Source organism: Abramis brama (assembly GCF_963993115.1).
Source record: "Abramis brama genome assembly, chromosome: 17".
Lineage (NCBI taxonomy): Eukaryota > Metazoa > Chordata > Actinopteri > Cypriniformes > Leuciscidae > Abramis > Abramis brama.
The window spans coordinates 35739165-35761577 of record NC_139979.1 but is presented as its reverse complement, the minus strand read 5'-3'; the positions used below and the strand labels follow the sequence as shown (position 1 = coordinate 35761577).

At 46.2% G+C, this 22413-nt stretch overlaps 1 protein-coding gene across 1 annotated transcript in view; it reads left to right on the top strand.

Moving 5' to 3' along the window:
• Nucleotides 1–22413, top strand: part of arhgef2b (rho/rac guanine nucleotide exchange factor (GEF) 2b) — a 60226-nt gene that overhangs the window by 22119 nt on the left and 15694 nt on the right. The window contains exons 4-19 of the mRNA XM_084089235.1: nucleotides 2292–2355; nucleotides 2506–2638; nucleotides 7697–7806; nucleotides 8423–8566; nucleotides 12061–12311; nucleotides 12957–13082; nucleotides 13163–13280; nucleotides 14746–14997; nucleotides 17119–17195; nucleotides 17308–17480; nucleotides 17591–17658; nucleotides 17768–17956; nucleotides 18038–18142; nucleotides 18458–18513; nucleotides 18597–18638; nucleotides 18717–18767. Of these exons, the coding sequence (XP_083945361.1) occupies nucleotides 2292–2355; nucleotides 2506–2638; nucleotides 7697–7806; nucleotides 8423–8566; nucleotides 12061–12311; nucleotides 12957–13082; nucleotides 13163–13280; nucleotides 14746–14997; nucleotides 17119–17195; nucleotides 17308–17480; nucleotides 17591–17658; nucleotides 17768–17956; nucleotides 18038–18142; nucleotides 18458–18513; nucleotides 18597–18638; nucleotides 18717–18767 (1959 nt within the window). The remainder of the gene's footprint in view (nucleotides 1–2291; nucleotides 2356–2505; nucleotides 2639–7696; nucleotides 7807–8422; nucleotides 8567–12060; nucleotides 12312–12956; nucleotides 13083–13162; nucleotides 13281–14745; nucleotides 14998–17118; nucleotides 17196–17307; nucleotides 17481–17590; nucleotides 17659–17767; nucleotides 17957–18037; nucleotides 18143–18457; nucleotides 18514–18596; nucleotides 18639–18716; nucleotides 18768–22413) is intronic.

Sequence of the window (22413 nt, the reverse complement as noted above, 5' to 3'; positions counted from 1 at the left end):
GGAATTATGACCAAAAAGTTCTATTTTGGTCTCATCTGACCACATGACTTTCTCCCATGACTCCTCTGGATCATCCAAATGGTCATTGGCAAACTTAAGACGGGCCTTGACCTGTGCTGGTTTAAGCAGGGGAACCTTCCGTGCCATGCATGATTTCAAACCATGACGTCTTAGTGTATTACCAACAGTAACCTTGGAAACGGTGGTCCCAGCTCTTTTCAGGTCATTGACCAGCTCCTCCCGTGTAGTTCTGGGCTGATTTCTCACCTTTCTTAGGATCATTGAGACCCCACGAGGTGAGATCTTGCATGGAGCCCCAGTCCGAGGGAGATTGACAGTCATGTTTAGCTTCTTCCATTTTCTAATGATTGCTCCAACAGTGGACCTTTTTTCACCAAGCTGCTTGGCAATTTCCCCATAGCCCTTTCCAGCCTTGTGGAGGTGTACAATTTTGTCTCTAGTGTCTTTGGACAGCTCTTTGGTCTTGGCCATGTTAGTAGTTGGATTCTTACTGATTGTATGGGGTGGACAGGTGTCTTTATGCAGCTAACGACCTCAAACAGGTGCATCTAATTTAGGATAATAAATGGAGTGGAGGTGGACATTTTAAAGGCAGACTAACAGGTCTTTGAGGGTCAGAATTCTAGCTGATAGACAGGTGTTCAAATACTTATTTGCAGCTGTATCATACAAATAAATAGTTAAAAAATCATATATTGTGATTTCTGGATTTTTTTTTTTAGATTATGTCTCTCACAGTGGACATGCACCTACGATGACAATTTCAGACCACTCCATGATTTCTAAGTGGGAGAACTTGCAAAACAGCAGGGTGTTCAAATACTTATTTTCCTCACTGTATAGAGAAATATATAATGTAATATATTTTTTAATCATTTACAGTTGTTTCATGCTATTTTTGTCTTCATTTATAAACATTATAAATGTATTAATATATAGTCATACATGGTCACATGTATTGCAGTATATTGAAAAATACAAGCACTAGTTTCCCATGTATGGAAATGTATTATATAATATTTTGCATTATATTTTGCAGTAAATTCCCATATATTGTGTTTGCGTAAGGGTAATTACCTCATTAACTTGAGTTTGACACTGAGCTGACGAACAGATGTTTCGGCAAGTCTAACGTCCACATCTGGCTGCACAAGGGATGAGATGTTGAGATTTTTGTCTGAAAAGGATCATTGTTATCAGATGTGCTTATGGAATATTAATAATCATGTCAACTCATTGTCTAACTAATAGACTTTAATAATATCCTGACATCTACAGGTTCAATCTAGATATATAACAAATGTAGTTCATTTCACTTCATTGTGCAGCAATGTGAAGCCTAACTGTAAATAATGTTAATCTAATATTTTACTTCAGGACCAGCTAATGCCACAGGGATCCTCTCATTAATACATTATTATATTATATTTAATGGTTAAAATTAACAACAGAGCCCAAACTGTCATACTCAACTGCTATTTATCTCCAGATTTAATAATTACACTCAGTTAAAAACTGAAATGTTTGTGTACAACTCCAGACATACGGTAGTTTTCACTTTCATGAACGCTTGTCCTCGAGACACCGATTACTGGCCGATATATCGGTGCATCTCTAGTTATTATAAAGGGTTAATTCACCCAAAAATGAACATTTATGTCATCATTAACTTGTGTTTTTCCAAACCCAAAGGCTTTTGTTCATCTTCAGAACACAAATGAAGATTTTTCATGAAATCTGAGAGATGATCAAATAATCCCGTACGAGTCTCGACTTGATCCAGGTCTTCTGAAGAGACACGATGGCTTCATATGATGAACAGATTTATCTAGGCTGTTGTTCGCTTATAAGCGTTGATCAGCTGATGTACAGAGAGCACGTTTACAGTATTGTACAGTATGAGTCTTGACCACTGTTAAACCGTATGCTAATAAAAGTCTCATTTAACTCTACGCACATAAAGTGATCATGTCTCTTCAGGAGAACGGCTCTTTTATGGATAACTGTTATGATCTTGTTTTGTACTCAGGACAAAAGTTATGAAAGAATATTATAAATATCAGCACTTGTTCTAAAGACTAACAGAAGTCTGCAGATCTGGAGCGACACGAGCGAGAGTGAATGATGAATATTGTCATCTTAAATGTTGAGAGAACAAGAGTAAACGAAGGGGTAAAAGCTTAGGATATTTAGCATTTCTGTTGTCTTGTTGAATGTGTGTGTGTATATTCCCGTGTGTAACACACACTAACACACATTAACGCACACAGCAACAGAGGCTGGCGCTGGTCAGGAACGCTGCGACTCTGCATAACGTGGCCCTCCGCAGCAAAAGTGAGTTTTCCTTCCTAATGTTCAGTTTTATTCTTCGCTAATCCACAATAATAGTAATAACAGTAATAACACAGCAGTGCCAGTGTTAGACAGATGTTCTGTGATGAGAGTGTGTGTTCTGTGATGAGAGTGTGTGTTGTGCTTCCTCAGACCCGATCCTGAAGGAGCGGCCGAGCTCGGCCATCTACCCCTCAGAGACGCTCCGGCAGTCGTTCCTCGGCTCACGGAAAGGCCGATCCACACTGTCCCTCAACAAGAGCGTCTCCACCAACAACATCGCCGGGTAAAGCACTCACACACACACACACACACACACACACACACTGTCCCTCAACAAGAGCGTCTCCACCAACAACATCGCCGGGTAAAGCACTCACACACACACACACACACACACACACTGTCCCTCAACAAGAGCGTCTCCACCAACAACATCGCCGGGTAAAGCACTCACACACACACACACACACACTGTCCCTCAACAAGAGCGTGTCCACCAACAACATCGCCGGGTAAAGCACTCACACACACACACACACTGTCCCTCAACAAGAGCGTGTCCACCAACAACATCGCCGGGTAAAGCACTCACACACACACACACACACACACTGTCCCTCAACAAGAGCGTGTCCACCAACAACATCGCCGGGTAAAGCACTCACACACACACACACACTGTCCCTCAACAAGAGCGTGTCCACCAACAACATCGCCGGGTAAAGCACTCACACACACACACACACACACACTGTCCCTCAACAAGAGCGTCTCCACCAACAACATCGCCGGGTAAAGCACTCACACACACACACACACACACACTGTCCCTCAACAAGAGCGTCTCCACCAACAACATCGCCGGGTAAAGCACTCACACACACACACACACACACACACTGTCCCTCAACAAGAGCGTGTCCACCAACAACATCGCCGGGTAAAGCACTCACACACACACACACACACACACTGTCCCTCAACAAGAGCGTGTCCACCAACAACATCGCCGGGTAAAGCACTCACACACACACACACACACTGTCCCTCAACAAGAGCGTCTCCACCAACAACATCGCCGGGTAAAGCACTCACACACACACACACACACACACTGTCCCTCAACAAGAGCGTCTCCACCAACAACATCGCCGGGTAAAGCACTCACACACACACACACACACTGTCCCTCAACAAGAGCGTCTCCACCAACAACATCGCCGGGTAAAGCACTCACACACACACACACACACACACTGTCCCTCAACAAGAGCGTGTCCACCAACAACATCGCCGGGTAAAGCACTCACACACACACACACACACTGTCCCTCAACAAGAGCGTGTCCACCAACAACATCGCCGGGTAAAGCACTCACACACACACACACACACACACTGTCCCTCAACAAGAGCGTGTCCACCAACAACATCGCCGGGTAAAGCACTCACACACACACACACACACACACACTGTCCCTCAACAAGAGCGTCTCCACCAACAACATCGCCGGGTAAAGCACTCACACACACACACACACACACACTGTCCCTCAACAAGAGCGTGTCCACCAACAACATCGCCGGGTAAAGCACTCACACACACACACACACACACACACACACTGTCCCTCAACAAGAGCGTCTCCACCAACAACATCGCCGGGTAAAGCACACACACACACACACACTGTCCCTCAACAAGAGCGTCTCCACCAACAACATCGCCGGGTAAAGCACTCACACACACACACACACACACACACACTGTCCCTCAACAAGAGCGTCTCCACCAACAACATCGCCGGGTAAAGCACTCACACACACACACACACACACACACACTGTCCCTCAACAAGAGCGTCTCCACCAACAACATCGCCGGGTAAAGCACTCACACACACACACACACACACACACACTGTCCCTCAACAAGAGCGTCTCCACCAACAACATCGCCGGGTAAAGCACTCACACACACACACACACACACACACACTGTCCCTCAACAAGAGCGTCTCCACCAACAACATCGCCGGGTAAAGCACTCACACACACACACACACACACACACACTGTCCCTCAACAAGAGCGTCTCCACCAACAACATCGCCGGGTAAAGCACTCACACACACACACACACACACACTGTCCCTCAACAAGAGCGTCTCCACCAACAACATCGCCGGGTAAAGCACTCACACACACACACACACACTGTCCCTCAACAAGAGCGTCTCCACCAACAACATCGCCGGGTAAAGCACTCACACACACACACACACACACACTGTCCCTCAACAAGAGCGTGTCCACCAACAACATCGCCGGGTAAAGCACTCACACACACACACACACACACACTGTCCCTCAACAAGAGCGTGTCCACCAACAACATCGCCGGGTAAAGCACTCACACACACACACACACACTGTCCCTCAACAAGAGCGTGTCCACCAACAACATCGCCGGGTAAAGCACTCACACACACACACACACACACACTGTCCCTCAACAAGAGCGTCTCCACCAACAACATCGCCGGGTAAAGCACTCACACACACACACACACACACACTGTCCCTCAACAAGAGCGTGTCCACCAACAACATCGCCGGGTAAAGCACTCACACACACACACACACACACACACTGTCCCTCAACAAGAGCGTCTCCACCAACAACATCGCCGGGTAAAGCACTCACACACACACACACACACACACTGTCCCTCAACAAGAGCGTGTCCACCAACAACATCGCCGGGTAAAGCACTCACACACACACACACACACACACACACACTGTCCCTCAACAAGAGCGTCTCCACCAACAACATCGCCGGGTAAAGCACTCACACACACACACACACACACACACACTGTCCCTCAACAAGAGCGTCTCCACCAACAACATCGCCGGGTAAAGCACTCACACACACACACACACACACACACACTGTCCCTCAACAAGAGCGTCTCCACCAACAACATCGCCGGGTAAAGCACTCACACACACACACACACACACACACACTGTCCCTCAACAAGAGCGTCTCCACCAACAACATCGCCGGGTAAAGCACTCACACACACACACACACACACACTGTCCCTCAACAAGAGCGTCTCCACCAACAACATCGCCGGGTAAAGCACTCACACACACACACACACACACTGTCCCTCAACAAGAGCGTCTCCACCAACAACATCGCCGGGTAAAGCACTCACACACACACACACACACACACTGTCCCTCAACAAGAGCGTCTCCACCAACAACATCGCCGGGTAAAGCACTCACACACACACACACACACACACTGTCCCTCAACAAGAGCGTCTCCACCAACAACATCGCCGGGTAAAGCACTCACACACACACACACACACACACTGTCCCTCAACAAGAGCGTCTCCACCAACAACATCGCCGGGTAAAGCACTCACACACACACACACACACACTGTCCCTCAACAAGAGCGTCTCCACCAACAACATCGCCGGGTAAAGCACTCACACACACACACACACACACTGTCCCTCAACAAGAGCGTGTCCACCAACAACATCCCCGGGTAAAGCACTCACACACACACACACACACACTGTCCCTCAACAAGAGCGTCTCCACCAACAACATCGCCGGGTAAAGCACTCACACACACACACACACACACTGTCCCTCAACAAGAGCGTGTCCACCAACAACATCCCCGGGTAAAGCACTCACACACACACACACACACACACTGTCCCTCAACAAGAGCGTCTCCACCAACAACATCGCCGGGTAAAGCACTCACACACACACACACACACACACTGTCCCTCAACAAGAGCGTCTCCACCAACAACATCGCCGGGTAAAGCACTCACACACACACACACACACACACTGTCCCTCAACAAGAGCGTCTCCACCAACAACATCGCCGGGTAAAGCACTCACACACACACACACACACACACTGTCCCTCAACAAGAGCGTGTCCACCAACAACATCGCCGGGTAAAGCACTCACACACACACACACACACACACTGTCCCTCAACAAGAGCGTCTCCACCAACAACATCGCCGGGTAAAGCACTCACACACACACACACACACACACACACTGTCCCTCAACAAGAGCGTCTCCACCAACAACATCGCCGGGTAAAGCACTCACACACACACACACACACACACACACTGTCCCTCAACAAGAGCGTCTCCACCAACAACATCGCCGGGTAAAGCACTCACACACACACACACACACACACACACTGTCCCTCAACAAGAGCGTCTCCACCAACAACATCGCCGGGTAAAGCACTCACACACACACACACACACACTGTCCCTCAACAAGAGCGTCTCCACCAACAACATCGCCGGGTAAAGCACTCACACACACACACACACACACTGTCCCTCAACAAGAGCGTCTCCACCAACAACATCGCCGGGTAAAGCAGCGCATACACTCATGTATGTGTTACAGGGGTTTCTCACGGGGTTTCTCACGCATACACTCATGTGTGTGTACACTGATGTGTGTGTACACTGATGTGTGTGTTACAGGGGTTTCTCACGCATACACTCATGTGTGTGTTACAGGGGTTTTCAACTGCTCACACACAAAATTCTCACTTGTCACACAATTTCTGAAACCTGACACTCAAACACCAGAAACACACACACCAAATCTGCAAAACCATACACTAATTCTCGGCCTTCGACTTTCATAAAACACTTCTGGCAAACCACAACACACAGTTCTCCATGTAACACACACAAATCTAACAGGAAGTCTCTTGATTTCCTTTTTCAAACACAACCTATCAAAACACCACAGTAATTCATCAGAGCCTCACACACACTCCTCACACACACTCCTCACACACACTTTTTGACTGTGTAAAACTGTATTCACAACAGTGACAAAATAAATAGTTTGGTTTCAATCTTGCTTTCGTGTTTACTGTGAATTTTCAACATCTCTCTGACAATTACTTTCAATCTTGTACAGAAATGTCATGAAAGAAGAGCTTTAGGTTTTGTGTATGATATATCCAAACATATAATATTATGGCAGAGGTGTTTGCAACGCAAGACAAATGTTTGCTTTTGAGTTGTTTGTGATATTTTGAATGCAGTGCTTCATTTTGCATTGTGTGTGTGTGATTCTTGGATTTGTGTGTAAAGTTTTGAAAATGTGTGTAAGCAGTGTAAGAGCACAGATAACTTCTGTTTATGTGCAAATGCCAGTGTGTGAGGGACTCTTTCCTGAAGTGTGGCACAGAGAGTGTGTGAAAGCCGTCCTCTAACGCTGGTGTTTCCCACAGGAGTCTGAGTGACGACTCTCCTCTCGGCCTGAGGCGCATCCTCTCTCACTCCACCGACTCGCTGAACTTCAGGAACAGAGCCATGTCCATGGAGTCGCTCAACGACGAAGGTGCAGCTCCACACACACACACACACACTTACACTCACACACACACTCACACACACACCTGCACACACACACACACATACTCACACACACACACACACCCGCACACACACACACACTCACACACACACCTGCACACACACACACACATACTCACACACACACACACACACCCGCACACACACACACACACATACTCACACACACACACACACACACCCGCACACACACACACACACACACACACACACACTCATACACACACACACACACACATACTCACACACACACACACACACACACACACCCGCACACACACACACACACACACACACACTCACACACACACCTGCACACACACACACACACATACTCACACACACACACACACACACACACACACTCACACACACACTCACACACACACCTGCACACACACACACACATACTCACACACACACACACACCCGCACACACACACACACACACATACTCACACACACACACACACACACCCGCACACACACACACACACACACACATTCATACACACACACGCACACACACACACCTGTATGTGCATGTAGCCCGCTGCGTTCACACACACACTCCTCCACAGGGGAGATGTACTACGCCTCGATGCTGGAGGAGCTGGAGCGGGACGGGAAGGACTTCGAGGTGGACTCCTGGAGTATGGCCGTGGACTCGTCGTACCTGCAGTCTCAGCGCAAAGATGTCATCAAGAGACAAGACGTCATATACGGTGAGACTCGACTGACCTCCGGACCTCCGGACGCGTTCACACGGTCAGCCAGCTCTGGCATGGATCGGATGTTGTTATATGCGAAACACTTTCTCATTTACACCACTTGGGAATGCGGTTCGTTCTAGTTCGTTCATTAGTTGTCTTAGTTTCTAATTAGTCCTCATCTGTTCCCTGTTCAGTTGATGACCTTCCTCATGTATTTAAGCCTTCAGTCTTCCTCAGGGTCTTGTGCTGGGGTTATTTCAAACAGGTATCTGGTCCACTCAAGCAAGGGAAACAATGAAAGTATGGAATAAATGTACATTTTAAGGTGTAATGAGTAAACTAAATGGGTTGTAACCATCATCTTCAAATCTAAAAAAATAAATAATAATAATAATACATTTTATTTGTAATCCGCCTTTCTCAGACTCAAAGCGCTACAGCATGTACAGAACAAAATAATCAAACATGGGAAAAGAAAAAATATATATAAGTATAGAAAAATAGACAAAAATAATGAAATTATAAATTAAAAGCTTGACTAAAAAGATGTGTCTTAAGAAGTTTCTTAAAGCAATCCACAGAAGCATCATCCCTGATAGATGCGGGCAGTGTGTCCCATAACTGAGGCGCAGTATAGGAAAAGGCCCTTCCCTTATGGTTTTTAATTTACAACGAGGCTGACACAGAGAGAGAGAGCGAGCAACTAAATCACAGATGTAATCTGGAGCCCACCCGTGTACTGCTTTATAGGCTAAACTCTGAATCTGAACTGGAAGCCAGTGCAGTTGCTGGAGCGCGGGTGTAATGTGATGGCGTGAGGATGTATGAGTCAAAGCATGTGCGGCAGAGTTCTGTATGTATTGCAACCTCTTAATAGAGTTTGCTGGTAAATCCACAAAGAGAGAATTACAATAATCAAGCCTTGATGTGATGAAGGCGTGGATAAGCTTCTCTGCATCAGGCCTGGAGAGAGACGGTCTAATACGAGCAATGTTCCTCAGATGGAAAAAAGCAACCTTCGTTATGTTCTTAAAATGTGAATTAAAAGTTAGCTGGGCTTCAAAAATCAGGCCCAAGTTACGCACCTGGCCAGAAGAGGACAATTGGGTATTGTCTACTGAAATTTTAAAATCATTACATTTACTGACATTAACTGGAGTTCCAATTAATAAGATTTCAGTTTTGGAGCAGCTTAGTTTTATAAAGTTGAGTTTCATCCACGCTTTGATTTCCAACAAACAGTCAGAAAGGTTTGAAGAGGAAGAATGGAGATCAGGCTGAGAGCTGATATAGATCTGGGTGTCGTCCGTGTAACAGTGATAGCTCAGGCCGTACTTCTGAATGATCTGCCCGAGAGGCAGCATATAAACTCTAAATAAAACAGGACCCAACACCGACCCCTGAGGGACACCCTGACACAGAGGCACAGTCCGAGATCTGAACCCAGGTAGACAAATTGGGAACGATCTGAGAGGTAAGATTTAAACCAGTTTAACACAGTTCCAGACAGAGCGGTTCACATATGCAATCTGTCCAATAATATGCTGTGACATATGGTATCGAATGCAGCAGTAAGGTGCCACAAGCCCCAGAGTCGGCGATAACGAGGTCATTCAGGACCCTGACCAGAGCAGTCTCTGTGCTGTGGCCAGAGATTGAAAACTAAACCCGGACTGAAAAGTCTCTAGTAGGCTATTCGTACAGAGATGAGTATGGAGCTGGCCAACAACCACACGCTCAAGCACTTCTGCCAGGAAAGGTAAATTGGAGATGGGTCGATAATCCGACATATCGGTGACGTCACTCCCAGGCTCTCTAAGAACTGCCGTAACTGCAGCCATTTTAGAGCAGAAGAGCATCCCCTGTATCGAGTGAAGCATTGACTATAGCAGTGATGTGGGGTACAATAACTGGCAGACAGGTTTTCAAGACAGTCGTAGGGAGTGGATCAAGTATGCAAGTAGTAGAGTTCATTGACAAAACAAGTTTAGAAATAAAATCCAAATCAATAGCACTGAAACTTAAAAAACGAGACCAGAGAGATTAGGAGAGCGCACCTCAACAAGCTCAGGAGCATCCTCGCAGGCAGTGGCGTTATACATATTCCCAACTTTAGTTGAAAAATAATTGAGAAATGCATCACACTGCTCAGTGGTGGAACAGTTAAAGTTACGGGGAGGTTTAATCAGATTATTGACTGTCCTAAACAGAACTCTGGGATTTGAGATGTCACTACTAATAATAGTAGAATAATATGCCAGCTTTAAGAGCATTATGATACTCAATCTGATGCTGATCAAACATTGATCTATGAACTGTTAGACCAGATTCTTTATATTTCCGCTCCAACTGCCTGACTAACGCCTTCAATCTGCGTAACTCAGATGTGTACCAAGGAGATGATCTCTTAAAAGACACAACACGAGGAGCAAATTCATCCAGAGTAGATGTAAAAGCAGCGTTATACTGGTCAATAGAGGCCGCAACTGGTATGTCACCAATAGTATGACTAAAAAGGTCAAGATCAATATCACTGATAACACGTTATTTCACAGTCCGCCAAGAAGGAGGAGTCAGATTGAGCGTGAGGAGCTTGTGATCACTTACACACATCAGCACACTCAAGCTGTTCGAGAAGTGCAGACCAGATCTAATATATGTCCGTGTTTGTGTGTCGGAAAGTTAACATGCTGAGTGAAGTTAAAACATTCTAGTGTATCCATGAAGCACACAGCATATTTAACTCACCAGTTAAAAGAGCAACTGGACAGAGTGCACTGGCAAGTGTACATTCGGCTGATTTGTATGTTACGCATGGTGACCGCGCACCGCTTTAAAAGTGCAGTGTGTGATTTATAGCGGCATCTAGTGGTGAGGTTGTGAATTGCACCCAGTAGAAGTTACGGTGGCCGACAGGAAGTGATGTCGTCGTCTGAGACAGCAGAGAGTAGCCAATTAAGCAATGAGGTTTCTTTACAAAGATACATTAAGAAATTAGGTTTACTTTATTATTCAGTAAAACGATGTTATTGCAAATATTATTGTTACTTGTTCATCATTGTGTCAGTGTTTATTCGCTGACTTTAGCTTCTTTACACGAAGAACAACATAGTGACGAAACGCGTTTGTCCGTTCAGGGCCACCGTAGAAACATGTGGATGTAAGCAGACCCGCGGTGTGTGTAGAGAGAAATGCTCATTCTAAGCTAATAAACACATAACGGTTCATTATATAAGGTCTTTATACACCACTGAAAACACAGTTATGTATATGATATTGCATTTCTGTCAACAGATCCTCCTAAATATCACACACTGCACCTTTAAAGTAAAGGAACGGGAAACAGCCTCATGTTTAAGACAAAATCAAAAACGAAACTAAAACACAGGCCTAACTCATGAGAGCCCCTAGCGTACAGGCAGGACCAGCACTGGATCAAGTCTCTGAATGAAGCATTAACAGCAGAAGCCGAGGTCCTCTTATGGTGTTTCCTCTGTGTTGTGCAGAGCTGATCCAGACGGAGCTGAACCACGTGCGGACGCTGCGGATCATGGACGGGGTGTTCCGCAGAGGCATGATGGAGGAGGTGCTGATGGAGATGGGTGTAGTGAACGCCATCTTCCCCTGCCTGGACCAGCTCTTGTCTATCCACTCCAGCTTCCTCAGCCAACTCCTGCAGAGGAGAACCCACAGCCTGGCTCCCAGCAGCACTCGCAACTTCACCATTCAGAGGCTGGGGGACATACTGGTGGACCAGGTGATCTCCTCACGCACCAATCAGGGCTCTGATGAACACACACATGACTGTTCGGTGCATACAAGCGTTACAAGATGGCGATCTCGATTCAAACACTCTCGTTATCTTACTCCTGAATGACAGTGATTCGGCTCTGTCTATAAAACCTTTGACGATCACAGCGAACTAGGGATGGGACGGTATGAAAATTTCATATCACGATAATAATGACCAAAATTATCGTGATTATCAATATTATCACGGTTTTGTTCAAACGAGATGAAAGTGTTCAAAAATTACTGATGCTCACACTGAAGACATTTCAACAAGTTTTATATTTGAAAATCAACAAACAACAAATAAAACGAGCAGCTCTATGCACTTTTTTAAGCAAGATTATATTCTGTGGATTTCCTTCCTTATGATGACCGTCGTCAATAGCAACGCATTATAACGCGCACATCCATGTATCGCAACGGACGCGCTCTCTCGTTTCATTCAAATACAGATTGCCGTCTTCCGTCTGGAAATGCATTTTGAAGGCGCTAAGGATTCTTAGGATCATTCTAAGGCCATCAGATGCACAGGCACAGTGTTTTCTAGATTTATGTGTGCTTTAGCAGTTTTGACAGATATTCTGATACGAGTGTGTCTCGTCTGCATCAGTTCTCAGGGCAGAACGCAGAGGAGATGAGGAAGTGTTATGTGGAGTTCTGCAGTCGGCACCTGAAGGCGGTGAAGCTCTATAAGGAGCTGCTGGCGCGGGACAAGAGGTTCCAGCAGTTCATACGGGTGAGAGGACACGCATGCTTCAGGTTACGCCTACTTCTGCTGTAGAATGTGTTTAACGTCTGCTCTGTTATCCTGTGAAGCGAGTGAGCAGAGGCTCTCTACTGCGCCGTCATGGAGTCCAGGAGTGCATCTTACTGGTCACGCAGCGCATCACCAAATACCCCGTGCTCATCCAGCGCATACTCGACAACACGAAAGGTGAGACCACAAACTACAGTCTGAGGACATAATCTGCATCATGTCCAAGTCAATTGAATTAATTCATGAAAATGAGAATCAACACTAGGGTTGGAATTAGAAAATCGAATTGCTAATTTTATATTTGTTCTTTTTTTAATTACTGAGTGTTTATTGTCTTTAATAATGCTCTACATGTATATTAGTTCTAGTTGTTTTTCTATGGTTTATTTTAAACCACAAGCAAACGCTCCTTGTTCATGATATTCAGATACAATTAAATATTTTGCAATAAGACTAAATGTGAATGATATATACGTTTTTTTTGTGCATTTTCGGAATCGAATTTAGGAATCGATAAGAATTGATAAGCAGATAAGCTGAGTGCTAGAGAAGGGGGCCTGAGTGCTAGAGAACGGGGTCTGAGTGCTAGAGAACGGGGCCTGAGTGCTAGAGAACCGTTCTCTAGCACTCAGGCCCCGTTCTCTAGCACTCAGGCCCCGTTCTCTAGCACTCAGACCCCCTTCTCTAGCACTCAGACCCCGTTCTCTAGCACTCAGGCCCCCTTCTCTAGCACTCAGGCCCCCTTCTCTAGCACTCAGGCCCCCTTCTCTAGCACTCAGGCCCCCTTCTCTAGCACTCAGGCCCCCTTCTCTAGCACTCAGGCCCCCTTCTCTAGCACTCAGACCCCGTTCTCTAGCACTCAGGCCCCGTTCTCTAGCACTCAGGCCCCGTTCTCTAGCACTCAGGCCCCGTTCTCTAGCACTCAGGCCCCGTTCTCTAGCACTCAGGCCCCGTTCTCTAGCACTCAGGCCCCGTTCTCTAGCACTCAGGCCCCGTTCTCTAGCACTCAGGCCCCGTTCTCTAGCACTCAGGCCCCCTTCTCTAGCACTCAGGCCCCCTTCTCTAGCACTCAGGCCCCCTTCTCTAGCACTCAGGCCCCCTTCTCTAGCACTCAGGCCCCCTTCTCTAGCACTCAGACCCCGTTCTCTAGCACTCAGGCCCCGTTCTCTAGCACTCAGGCCCCCTTCTCTAGCACTCAGGCCCCCTTCTCTAGCACTCAGGCCCCCTTCTCTAGCACTCAGGCCCCCTTCTCTAGCACTCAGGCCCCCTTCTCTAGCACTCAGCTTATCTGCTTATCAATTCTTATCGATTGAATGAATGTGTGCTAGAGAACGGGGCCTGAGTGCTAGAGAACGGGGCCTGAGTGCTAGAGAAGGGGGCCTGAGTGCTAGAGAAGGGGGCCTGAGTGCTAGAGAAGGGGGCCTGAGTGCTAGAGAAGGGGGCCTGAGTGCTAGAGAACGGGGCCTGAGTGCTAGAGAAGGGGGCCTGAGTGCTAGAGAACGGGGCCTGAGTGCTAGAGAACGGGGCCTGAGTGCTAGAGAAGGGGGCCTGAGTGCTAGAGAACGGGGCCTGGGCTCCTCATGGACTGTGAATGGCCTGTGTCTCTCGCTGATCTGAGAACAGACTGTCTCTGCTTTGACAGGGAGTGAAGAGGAGAGCAAGTCTCTGGCTCAGTCTCTGGCTCTGATCCGGGAGCTGCTGTGTTCGGTGGATCAGCAGGTTCAGGAGTTGGAGCGAGCTCAGCGTCTGCAGGAGATCCAGTCGCGCCTGGACCCGCGGGCCGAGACCAAAGTGAAGGGTGGAGGCGTGTTTCGTGGAGCAGAGCTTCTGCGGCGCGGGCTCATCCACGAGGGGGCGCTGCTGTGGAAGACTGCGCAGGGCTCCAGACTCAAAGGTGCTCATCGTAGTACTGTTGTTATACAGTCGTCTATGGGATGAATATAGTATCAAAATTATTAACACTTGCAAGCACAATTATCCATGAACTTGATGAATGTTGCAGATATGTTTTACTATCCACAACCAAATGCCTTTCAACTTGCGTGTGCAAAATTCATAAAATGAATGAATGTGTTTCAATTTGTACAAATAGAGACATTTTTCTTTTGTATTAGTGTATCATAATTTGCGCTTGCAACAAAGAAGATGTGCGTTTGTGGATCAGGTGACACGCGTGCATTCATTGGCTCGTTTCTGAGTCAATCCTATTTGAGTCATTTGGATTTTGAGACTTTATTTTGCCGGTTTAGCCTTGCATGATCCACACACACACACACACACACACACGCACGCACGCACGCACACACACACACACACACACACACACAGCTGTCTGAGAAAACCTGCTACCACTAGATGGCAGTAGCTGCTAAAACAGACAGTGACACTAACGTTCTTCTTCATATAATATGATTAATGTGGCTTAAGATATTGAAGCACCAGATTTAGTACACAATATAGGCCTATCTTATTAATAAAGCATGCTTTGTAGAGGCAAACAGATTAAATCAGATTATGAACAACACCCATAGAGCCACTCCTACAGAAAACCATTATAACGATTAACGTGCAATAGCGCGTTGCATGTTCAATAAGGTATATAGGCTACTGAGTTTTAATTTCACCATCTTACTGCATTAACGTTAAGCTTTTTCTTTATAAAAGGCTCTATGGGAGGAAAACTATATACAGACAAGAGCCTATATGAACGCGACACGCAAAGTTTCACGCTAAGGGCATTTTCCTTCCTTAAAAAGAAGACGTTTAACGTGAAGATTCGCATAATCGTCTGTCTGAATACTCGATTCTGATTGGCTGGAAGGTGTGCAGTAAAACCGTTTAATGCACTGGTAGTCAGTCAGTTGAATCACCGCTCTACATTAATGCACTGTTTTCATTGAGGCGCACACACACACAACTTCTGATCAACGCTGCCCTGTGACTTTTAGAAATAAAAGATTCGCCTCTGAATCACTACATCGCTACTTTGAAATAATTCAACTCACAGTTTCATTGTTATTAGAGAGAGAAGCTGAACAGAAGCAAGTACGCATCTCTCATCTCTCTCTTGATAATGAGTTCAAATAAATGTTATACTGTAATTCATTCATTCATTCAAATAAATGTAGTCTGATACACTACTTTATCTCTGTTTCTGATCCAAAGTGGGCAGAGTACTAAATTTAACGAGCCGTAACTGATGAAAATAACGTCAATTTTTAAAGTAATCAATCAATAACAATCAACAACAGCTTTAAGTTGTCAATGCTGGTAAATGACCGTGGTATAAGCGGGATAATCCATGGCTAGCTGTGCATTAAATGGCAAAACATTTCACCTCTACGTTGTGCATTAAATCATTGAATGCACAGCTAGCTGTAGATGAGCCCTTACTTATTAATACTGTTCTGCCTTAAAACTGATCGTGCAGAAGTCCTAGAGACATGAAGACATGAGGCTCGGTCAAATGGTGGAGCTCAGTTTGGGCACACGATCAGCCAATGTCAACACTACAGTGATAAAAACTAGATTTTCACACATTTATGGCCATAACTGCTCAAACATTTGGCACAGACTCTAGTCTTATATTGGAGAATATTTGAATATCAATAATTATCAACAAAAAAAAGTGTAACTTTCAAATCATCGCTGTTGCATGGCCAAAGTTTCTCTCTCTTTCTTTTTTTAGGTCACTTAAATGCTATAACTCTTGAACAGAATGGGATATGTTCACCAAAATTGGCACACATCTGTATGAGCTCAATATGTGGTTGTGTGAAAAAAAAGTGTCACTTGGCCACTTGGGGGCACTATAACAGAAATAAAACAGGGAGAAGGCTCTAACTACCCAACCGTTGGTCGGATTGACTTGAAAATTGGCATGCAGTGTCTTTGTCCAAGGTGTCATCATTGTCTATGAGGACATTCATTTATTTTGAAAAACATGGCTGTGAGTGAGTTGAAATGATTGGTATCCAGATAGATTTCTCAGTAACTCTGTGTTTTGTTTGTATAGATGTGCAAGTTTTGTTAATGACAGACGTCCTGGTGTTCATGCAAGAAAAAGACCAGAAGTATATTTTCCCCTGTCTGGTGAGTCACAGCTTTCTATTGGCTGACTATCAGTGGATTCTAACAACGCATAATTTATCTCATGATCTGCATCATCATCCCACAAGCTGACCAACTCTGGCTGGTTTCACAGGACAAACCGGCAGTGCTGTGCCTTCAGAATTTGATTGTGAGGCATATAGCCAATCAGGAGCGAGGAATGTTCCTCATCAGTCACTCCACGCCTCCAGAGATGTACGAGCTCCACGCCGCCTCCAAAGACGACAGAAACACCTGGATGAAAATCATTCAGCAGACAGTGAGCAAGTCAGAGTCAACTCACAACTCCTCAACCCTAAACCTCAATGCCCCGCTCAGATATATCTCTGCACAGTCAACGGCACACACTTCATCAGCTTCTCTTTTCTCTTTTACAGCTGTCCGTCAAGAGAGGATTTCCCTCTGATTGAAACAGAGGACAAAGCTTTGCTACGCAGACTCAGAGGTTTGTATCAACTAGGAAACATGGTTTATTTCCCAACACTCATCTGTGTCTGTCGTCAGACTGCTCAGGTTTATTTCATTCCTCTCTCTCTCTCTCTCTCTCTGTGTAGCTGATATCCAGCAGAAGGACCGTGAGGTTCTGGAGCTGTTACAGGAGCGTGTGACGCTCTTCTCTGATCTGGTCGAGGTCACTGGAGGTCAGACTGTTACCGTTCCCACAAACTCCAGGAATATATTCAGAGCAGAAACTCCCTCGGCTCCTCAGGCGGAGCGGCTGCTGAATGACGCCATTGTTGAGGGTAAGCAGAGGAGATTACGGAGAATACAGAGCTTAGCAATGAAGACATTAAGACTGCTCTCTTATTTATGTCACCCTTCAGTGGACAGACTGAGTGAAGTGCTGTTGGCTTCATGCATTGACCGTCCACAGTCCTGCAGACTGAATGGAGAACCGACAGAGGGACAATTCACCTCGAAAACAACAGGTACCTTATTCATCTTTAGCACACCCATTCTGCCACTCCTCTCTTCCCAGTCTGTCAGGAACAGTTTAGTTCCTGTCTCTATGAAGCCCCTCCCTCTGAAAAGCACTGATTGGTCGGCTGGAGCAGTGTGTTGTGATTGGTCAAGGGCTTCAGATGTGTTTGGGAATTGTCCCGCCCCTTACCATAACCGCCAGTTTAACACACTACTAACTAACTCAACCAGTATTTGTTTATATTGGGTTAGATTCTCTCCAGTGGTGTGCATGTAATATATTACCGAAGATATTAAGACTTTTCCATCTCTCATATTTTCAGATGAAGGAACGATATCAGTTAACGGGACTCATGAAGTAAACGGTCCATCTAACAAGGTGAGTGTTTGAGACATTACAGAAAGACTTGAGTGGATATTACAGTGCGTATTGGATTCATTACTGTTTAATGGCTCTCACAGGACAAGAATGGGAACCAGCTGCAGGACAAGACTCTAACCGAGGTACACCTTCAGGAAGCTCTTAACGAATGAGGTGTGTCTGAAGATGAGAACAGAGATGATGAAGTGTTTGTGTTTCAGGAGGTGTGTCAGAGACTGGTGAACCTCAGCACTCAACTACACGCTCTACAGGTCAGATTTACACTGAGCTTCAGCTCCATCTCACACACACACTCAACTACACGCTCTACAGGTCAGATTTACACTGAGCTTCAGCTCCATCTCACACACACACTCAACTACACGCTCTACAGGTCAGATTTACACTGAGCTTCAGCTCCATCTCACACACACACTCAACTACACGCTCTACAGGTCAGATTTACACTGAGCTTCAGCTCCATCTCACACACACACTCAACTACACGCTCTACAGGTCAGATTTACACTGAGCTTCTGCTCCATCTCACACACACACTCAACTACACGCTCTACAGGTCAGATTTACACTGAGCTTCAGCTCCATCACACACACACACTCAACTACACGCTCTACAGGTCAGATTTACACTGAGCTTCAGCTCCATCACACACACACACTCAACTACACGCTCTACAGGTCAGATTTACACCGAGCTTCTGCTCCATCTCACACACACACTCAACTACACGCTCTACAGGTCAGATTTACACCGAGCTTCTGCTCCATCTCACACACACACTCAACTACACGCTCTACAGGTCAGATTTACACTGAGCTTCAGCTCCATCACACACACACACTCAACTACACGCTCTACAGGTCAGATTTACACTGAGCTTCTGCTCCATCTCACACACACACTCAACTACACGCTCTACAGGTCAGATTTACACCAAGCTTCAGCTCCATCTCACACACACACTCAACTACACGCTCTACAGGTCAGATTTACACCGAGCTTCTGCTCCATCTCACACACACACTCAACTACACGCTCTACAGGTCAGATTTACACTGAGCTTCTGCTCCATCTCACACACACACTCAACTACACGCTCTACAGGTCAGATTTACACTGAGCTTCAGCTCCATCACACACACACACTCAACTACACGCTCTACAGGTCAGATTTACACTGAGCTTCAGCTCCATCACACACACACACTCAACTACACGCTCTACAGGTCAGATTTACACCGAGCTTCTGCTCCATCTCACACACACACTCAACTACACGCTCTACAGGTCAGATTTACACTGAGCTTCTGCTCCATCTCACACACACACTCAACTACACGCTCTACAGGTCAGATTTACACCGAGCTTCTGCTCCATCTCACACACACACTCAACTACACGCTCTACAGGTCAGATTTACACCAAGCTTCAGCTCCATCTCACACACACACTCAACTACACGCTCTACAGGTCAGATTTACACTGAGCTTCTGCTCCATCTCACACACACACTCAACTACACGCTCTACAGGTCAGATTTACACCAAGCTTCAGCTCCATCTCACACACACACTCAACTACACGCTCTACAGGTCAGATTTACACTGAGCTTCAGCTCCATCACACACACACACTCAACTACACGCTCTACAGGTCAGATTTACACTGAGCTTCTGCTCCATCTCACACACACACTCAACTACACGCTCTACAGGTCAGATTTACACTGAGCTTCTGCTCCATCTCACACACACACTCAACTACACGCTCTACAGGTCAGATTTACACCGAGCTTCTGCTCCATCTCACACACACACTCAACTACACGCTCTACAGGTCAGATTTACACCGAGCTTCTGCTCCATCTCACACACACACTCAACTACACGCTCTACAGGTCAGATTTACACTGAGCTTCTGCTCCATCTCACACACACACTCAACTACACGCTCTACAGGTCAGATTTACACTGAGCTTCAGCTCCATCTCACACACACACACTCAACTACACGCTCTACAGGTCAGATTTACACTGAGCTTCTGCTCCATCTCACACACACACTCAACTACACGCTCTACAGGTCAGATTTACACCAAGCTTCAGCTCCATCTCACACACACACTCAACTACACGCTCTACAGGTCAGATTTACACTGAGCTTCTGCTCCATCTCACACACACACTCAACTACACGCTCTACAGGTCAGATTTACACTGAGCTTCTGCTCCATCACACACACACACTCAACTACACGCTCTACAGGTCAGATTTACACCGAGCTTCTGCTCCATCTCACACACACACTCAACTACATGCTCTACAGGTCAGATTTACACCAAGCTTCAGCTCCATCTCACACACACACTCAACTACACGCTCTACAGGTCAGATTTACACCGAGCTTCTGCTCCATCTCACACACACACTCAACTACACGCTCTACAGGTCAGATTTACACCGAGCTTCTGCTCCATCTCACACACACACTCAACTACACGCTCTACAGGTCAGATTTACACTGAGCTTCTGCTCCATCTCACACACACACTCAACTACACGCTCTACAGGTCAGATTTACACTGAGCTTCTGCTCCATCTCACACACACACTCAACTACACGCTCTACAGGTCAGATTTACACTGAGCTTCTGCTCCATCTCACACACACACTCAACTACACGCTCTACAGGTCAGATTTACACTGAGCTTCTGCTCCATCTCACACACACACTCAACTACACGCTCTACAGGTCAGATTTACACTGAGCTTCAGCTCCATCTCACACACACACTCAACTACACGCTCTACAGGTCAGATTTACACTGAGCTTCTGCTCCATCTCACACACACACTCAACTACACGCTCTACAGGTCAGATTTACACTGAGCTTCAGCTCCATCTCACACACACACTCAACTACACGCTCTACAGGTCAGATTTACACTGAGCTTCTGCTCCATATCACACACACACACTCAACTACACGCTCTACAGGTCAGATTTACACCGAGCTTCTGCTCCATCTCACACACACACTCAACTACACGCTCTACAGGTCAGATTTACACTGAGCTTCAGCTCCATCTCACACACACACTCAACTACACGCTCTACAGGTCAGATTTACACCGAGCTTCTGCTCCATATCACACACACACACTCAACTACACGCTCTACAGGTCAGATTTACACTGAGCTTCAGCTCCATCTCACACACACACTCAACTACACGCTCTACAGGTCAGATTTACACTGAGCTTCTGCTCCATATCACACACACACACTCAACTACACGCTCTACAGGTCAGATTTACACTGAGCTTCAGCTCCATCTCACACACACACTCAACTACACGCTCTACAGGTCAGATTTACACTGAGCTTCAGCTCCATCTCACACACACACTCAACTACACGCTCTACAGGTCAGATTTACACTGAGCTTCTGCTCCATATCACACACACACACACTCAACTACACGCTCTACAGGTCAGATTTACACTGAGCTTCTGCTCCATCTCACACACACACTCAACTACACGCTCTACAGGTCAGATTTACACCGAGCTTCTGCTCCATCTCACACACACACTCAACTACACGCTCTACAGGTCAGATTTACACCGAGCTTCTGCTCCATCACACACACACACTCAACTACACGCTCTACAGGTCAGATTTACACTGAGCTTCAGCTCCATCTCACACACACACTCAACTACACGCTCTACAGGTCAGATTTACACCGAGCTTCAGCTCCATCTCACACACACACTCAACTACACGCTCTACAGGTCAGATTTACACCGAGCTTCAGCTCCATATCACACACACACTCAACTACACGCTCTACAGGTCAGATTTACACTGAGCTTCAGCTCCATCTCACA